General features: G+C 37.5%; 1 protein-coding gene across 1 annotated transcript in view; it reads left to right on the forward strand.

The window, feature by feature from the left end:
• The window catches only part of LOC106527912 (uncharacterized), an 8976-nt gene extending 4170 nt beyond the window's left edge, over positions 1–4806 (forward strand). The window contains exons 2-6 of the mRNA XM_014022929.1: positions 3194–3517; positions 3599–3931; positions 4326–4445; positions 4538–4572; positions 4656–4806. Of these exons, the coding sequence (XP_013878383.1) occupies positions 3194–3517; positions 3599–3931; positions 4326–4445; positions 4538–4572; positions 4656–4766 (923 nt within the window). The 3' untranslated portion in view covers positions 4767–4806. The remainder of the gene's footprint in view (positions 1–3193; positions 3518–3598; positions 3932–4325; positions 4446–4537; positions 4573–4655) is intronic.
• Positions 4807–6518: the final 1712 nt, after the last annotated feature.

A 6518-nucleotide genomic window follows, 5' to 3' on the forward strand; every position in this document is an offset into this window, starting at 1 on the left:
CCTTTGTGTTTCGGAACCCCACTTTGGGTCCCGACCCCAACTTTGGGAAACACTGGTCTATACGGCACAGTGCGTCTCTACTCATTGTGAGTGTGATGATTTTTCTGAACATGCTACCTAATAAACAAATGAAGATAAATGATATTTCACATCACTGAGGCGTAAATGTATAGCTTCTTTTAATCCGTAACAAAGTTTTGTGAAAATGTTGGACTGTCATAAGTAGTTTTTTCAGCAGGAATTCTCACAGGGGTTATAGATATGCATTAATAATGTCTCACGGTCCCTAAGCTTCTGTTTCAATCAAAGTTTAATGATTTGTAAGAATGCCATWTGTCCAGCTGCTCATCTGAGGTCACAGCAGGTCACAAAGAGAAGTTCAGGTATCACTCTGTCCTTCTGTAGAACATCTTTTGATGGTTTCTTCTTCCATCACATWGGAGGACATCTTCAATGAGATATGACAACAATCAGATTTCTGAACCAGCTCACTCCCAATCCTGGACTTAACKGGCAAAATCAACAAACTGATAAGCATCAGTTAAAGTCATGTAGGCACGAAGGTTGAATTAAGTTATTCATTTAACAGGAATCTGGAATTAGGAGCCAGTTAACTTTGGTGAAACATGATTGAATCTTTTGATAGTGGCCTGACATAAAGATAGGAACTGACAACACAAACCACAGTACAATGAACTGATAACATGTTACTGTTTGTTCTCATTGATTGGGACAACAGTTTAGGATTGATTTCATCAAAAGACAATAAGTAGGTTTTGTACAATAGCCTGTAAACACATTTTAAAGTGATATGYTTTTGTGGTGTAAAACATGACCATAATATGATGAATCAAGAAAACAGATGTTTTTTCATTATGACTCATAAGAAAAACGTGATTTATGCAAAAAAAAAAATTGAAACCTGATTAAAAAAAGTTCAAACAATTTCTAAATTTTAAGTGCTAAGTTTCATTTTTTGTCAGTGATTATAACAGGGTTTACATTAAGTTTTTGTAAATAAAACCTCAAAAGAAATTCCCTGGAAAAGAAATTCCCTGGAAAAGAAATTCCCTGGAAAAGAAATTCCCTGGAAAAGAAATTCCCTGGAAAAGAATTTCCCTGGAATGAACAAGTTCAGCCCCAGCTGTTGAGATCTATAAGGGTGGATAAACTGGGTGATCTATAAGATCCAGTCAATAATAATTGTTATTGAGTAGAAAAGCCCCTCCTGGCAAAAACTTATCCACATGGTGCCCTCTGCTGGCATCACAATCTTATTACAACAAAACTGGCAATCTGGTGTCGAGAAAAACAATGAACCAGCTATTAAAAATCAGTCATTGCACTCAAATTTCGGTTTTAAAATGTTATTATAAAAAGATGGTATTCTTAGAAAAAAACAGATTCTTAGTTGATCGTAAGTAAAGAGAAAACTGCATAAAAGTAAATACAGAGGGTTCACTGCACGCTGCAAGACACTCAGAAACCTCAAGAATAAAAAGGCTAGACTGGACTTTACTAAAAAACATGTAAAAAAAAAAGCAGCACAGTTCTAGAAGAACATTCTTTGACAGATGAAACCAAGATCAACCTCTACCAGAATGATGGAAAGAGAAAAGTATGGTGAAGGTGTGGTACAGATCATGATCCAAAGCACCACATCATCTGTAAAACACAGCAGAGCAGTGTGATGTTTGGGCATGCATGGCTGCCAGTGACACTGGGTCACTAGTGTTTACTGATGATGTGACACAGGACAGAAGCAGCCGGATGAATTCTGAGGTATTCAGAGCCAAACTGTGTGCTCAGATCCAGACAAATGCAGCCAAACTGACTGGTTGTTGTTTCATACTACAGATGGACAATGAACCAAAACATAAAGCCAAAGCAACCCAGGAGTTTATTAAAACAAAGAAGTGGAATATTCTTGAATGGCCCAGTCAGTCACCTGATCTCAACACAACTGAGCATTTCACTTGTTAAAGACTAAACTTCAGACAGAAAGGCCCACAAACAAACAGCCACAGTGAAGGCCTGGCAGAGCATTAAAAAGGAGGAAACACAGCGTCTGGTGACGTCCATGAGTTCAAGACTTCAGTCATTGTCAACAAAGGGTTTTCAACCAAGTACTAGAAATGAACATTTTATTTACCATTATTTCATTTGTTCAATTACTTTTGAGCCTCTGAAATGAAGGGATTGTGTTTAAAAAATGCTTTAGTTCCTCACATTTCTATGAATCATTTTGTTCAACCCACTGAATTAAAGCTGAGAGTCTGAACTTCAACTTCAAGGTTTTGTTTTAAATTTATTGGGGCAAAGTACAGAACCAAAATTGGAATATGTTTCTGTCCAAATAGATATGGACCTGACTGTATGTTTAGGAACAGGTTTGAGCTGTAGTTGTTTCAGAGAATAGAAATCCTGGACCAGAAGGCCACATAAATCCAGCTCTGTATGGTTTTTACTGACTTTTAATGGAATGAAAGACAAAAAGAACAAAGGCTCAGAGATCAAAATATGAACCAAGCTGTTATTTGACTGCTGTGCTCATTTTACCATGTCTCTTCTGGTTTTAAGGTTAGTCAGTGTAACAAGTGAAAACTCATTTAAAGCTAAATGCATGCATGCAAGGATGCTGAATTCCCCACAAGATTGTTTAAACATGTGAAAACYTATTTATGCTTCATAATGTGATGCAAAGTTCAACTAAAGGCAGGATGTTGCCAAAACCCAATAGAACACTTTGTGTCTTTTCAGGTCAAAATTATTAATAAATGATGGATAGAAAGGGGAGAGGATTTTGTGAACTTTCTCTTTAAGACAATCTAACAGTGTTTTAAAAAAATATTAAAATGTTTACTTATTTTTAATAAAAGGCTAAATCAGGTCTTATGGCTTGATTTTTTTTATGAGTGTCAACACCCACAAATTTTCAGGACCTATTTGTGTAGAGACCATTTCCGCTGAATGTGCAGCTTTGACCACTTTACTGAAGCAGCTGTTTAAACTGGAAGAGTCTGAACAGAAGAGAGGACGATGTTCTGGTTTTATGTGCTGTTGGTTCCTCTCAGTAGAGCCTGTAAGTCACTCATTTTTTTATTCATGCTGAGGCAGCTGGGAACAGCTGATAAAAGAAGTTTGAAAGGAGACCTAATTTAGATTTTCATGTTTTTTTACTGTTCTGTTCCAGATGGTGACGTGCTCTATGCTAACTTTGGAGATGATGTGTCTTTACCTTGCTTCTTCACCTCCAGTGCCACACACCTGAGCTGGTACAAGCAGGTAGCAGGGGAGCATCCTCAGATCATATCGTTTTTCTACAAATCTTCTCCCGACTCCAACAGGTTCTATAACCAGTTTCAAGGCAACGAGCGCTTTTCAGTTCATATCGGGGAAGGATTTTACAATCTGAACATCTCTAACGTCCAAGACTCTGATGCAGCGATGTACTCTTGCAGCTTTACCAGCATTTCAGTCACCGTATTCAACAACGGAACTTTTTTAGCACTAAAACGTAAGGGTTTACATCTTTAAGGTTGCATTTCTTTTTTATTTTTCTCAGAACCTTCAACATCTCATCTCTTCTATTTTGTAGATAGGAGTTGCAGGTCTTTCCTCCAGCAGCCTGACTCTTACTCTGTCCAACCAGGAGGCTCTGTGACTTTGAGCTGCACRCTGATCCCTGGGACCAGCCACGGAGAACACACTGCTTATTGGTTCAAGGACTCAGGAAAATCCCACCTGGGAATCCTGTACACAAGCAGCGGTCAGTGCTGGAGGAGCTCTGACTGGGGGTCTCCTGCCCACTCATGTGTGTACAGTTTATCAAAGAGGAACGTGAGCCACTTTGATGCTGGGACATACTACTGTGCCGTGGCTTCATGTGGACAGATTCTGTTTGGGACGGGGACAAGACTGAGCGTCGAAGGTTAGAAACATTTTTTAAAGTATCTTGCGATGGTGGTAATATTTGTAAGTATTGCAGCAACGATACCAGGTGTGATATATGTTTTTTTCTTTCATCCCTTTCTAATCTGTACTTCCTATTCTATGTGAACTTTAGCATATTTGGTAAGGTCATTTGTGTCTATGTGGGCTATTGTTGCCTTGAGATTCTGTCCTGCTGGCTAAATATTGCATTACCATGAAGAAATACAACTTCTAAACTATTGAAATACTTGAATTATTGCATTTTAAGCAGACTTTCACAACATGAATATTGCATACAATGATGGGATGACAGTATATTTGCAATATATTGTGAAGCCCTATTTAAAACCTTTTTCTTCTTTGTTCTTTAGTCACTTTCTATGTTTTGACAGGAAACCAGCAGTTAACAGTTTATGCAGTGCTTGCAGCCTTGGTCGTGTCTCTGATTGTAAACCTTATCCTGTGGTCTACTCTACGCCGCATGTCCAGAAGAAAACAACTTACTTCTGAAGGTACAATTGTTTACCAGACAATACCTGCAGTTTTATTTATGGTTGGATATTTAGCGGTACTGAATATTGGTTTAAATCAGATTTTTTTGAAGGGTCTCACCAGCCAGAAACTGCTGCTGACACTGAGGTTCGTTCATAACATCCTCCTAACATGATTCACGTGTTTGAATGTAGACAAAACGTATACTGTAGCTGTCATATTTGTTACAGATCGAGAACTTCCCTGTTGTGCACTATGCAGCTCTGGACTTCAAAAAGAAGCAAGACACAAGCAGCAGACAGAGGAAGGCAGAGGAAGAGACCATTTACTCCAGAGTTTGATGCTCASATTTAAAGTAATTCTGCTGTTTATTCAGACTGCTGCTGCGTCTCACTTTTATTATCATCAAACATCTGCAGGAGATAACCTTCTCTGTTCTGAAGTTAGTTTTTACCTGGGCTGCAACTGTTGGGAACTCGTTAGAAACACAAAATTACAAGAAAATTTTCTTATGGAATCACACAGTGCTGTACAAACTCTCGGCCAAATCTGCAACAAAATTTGCTGTTTCTTTACTGCTAAAAAGTAAAACTATAGAATCACAGAAAACAAATTAAAAAGGGTTCAAAGATGAGTTCATAATGACTCAAACTGTAACTTTAGAGAACTTGTCTTCAATCTTATTTAAAATGTTGAAAATTCAGAGAGAGAAACCCGACAAACAGTTGGAGACTCCCTCATGAATGCCACAGTCAGAGCCCAGTTATTACTTAATGTATACTTTTAGATAATTTGCTTGTTTAACCTTAAACGTTTATTAAAATAGATTTTTTTTGCAAAAATTTTCAGTGTTTTCATGTCCTCTTTAAATAAACAGAACCAATAAAAAGATAAATCAACTAATTAATTTACTTTTTTTCTAAAAGTATTGTGACCTATGAGTTTATTGGCCCAAGTTTTTATTTTTTTATATTTGCAATTATACATGTATGAAGGTATTTTTTTGTTCAATCCAACAAAAAAATTGTTTCAATTTTAAATAAATCTGAGTCAAAATTTTTTATTTTTATTTTATTTTTTTTGCGAAATACAAACTTTTTTTCCACTTTTTTTTGGTTGAATCTCAAACTTTTGGTTGATGCTCTAAGATTTTGGTTGAACTCTAAAACGCTTTGAACTCAGAGAACATCTGGGGCGGGGCCTAAGGACAAACTACTGTAAGATGTGCAGTGCTGGCTCTAGCCATTTTGGTGCCCTAGGCGAGTCGAAGCGCAACTCCCCCCACTAGTTTACTATGGTAAACTTAGATTTATTTGCTTTAAACACAAATATACATCACACAACAAATTAAATGAATAAATAAAGTAAATAAAATTAAATCAAATGACAAGGGTAAACAAAAGACCCTGTTCACAATTTGTGCAAAGATTTAGAAGGTCCTCTCTTTTTGGAAAATATAAGTCTGATTTTACCTCATAAGGTCCTCGGCTAAAAAACTCAGTCCTCACTGTGTCAGAATGGGTGTCAGCAGGATTAGTAGTAGGAGTAGTTTATTTTTCCTGTAATACCTCATTATTGTTTTTAAGACAAAGCTAATTGAAAGGGGCGCTGAGCAGAGTTACAACCAGGGATTTACAAATAATAACTTTTTTCTTCTGCAGTTCAGTGCCCCCTCCAGCAGATGGCGCTCTAGGTGACCGCCCAGTTCGCCTATGCCAAGAGCCGGTTCTGAAGTGTACCTATGACTGAAGCAATTTCCTGGTGCATCCGCTTCGAATCGAATGTCGTCAATTTAAATAGCTGTTATTAGTGGTTACAGGGCAGATCTTGTCCAGGCGGTCCTTGCTGGAGCTCCTGTCTTTCCAACATAACAGAAAATGGGATGGGAGGCTGGAAGAGGCTAAACTCTGTTGCAGGGCTCCGGTATCTTTAAAATATGAAAACAAAAATAAATAAATCTGCCTCAGATTTTGATTAACCTTTTAGGGAAAATCCATCGCTTGGAGCTATGGCTGACAGAAATTTGAGCATGGCAGCTTTTATAGATGGATTTTGTTTTGTTAAGATTAAATTCCCCTCTCACAAAAAAGTTT

This window comes from Austrofundulus limnaeus, unplaced genomic scaffold (assembly GCF_001266775.1).
Source record: "Austrofundulus limnaeus strain Quisiro unplaced genomic scaffold, Austrofundulus_limnaeus-1.0 Scaffold350, whole genome shotgun sequence".
NCBI classification, from domain to species: domain Eukaryota; kingdom Metazoa; phylum Chordata; class Actinopteri; order Cyprinodontiformes; family Rivulidae; genus Austrofundulus; species Austrofundulus limnaeus.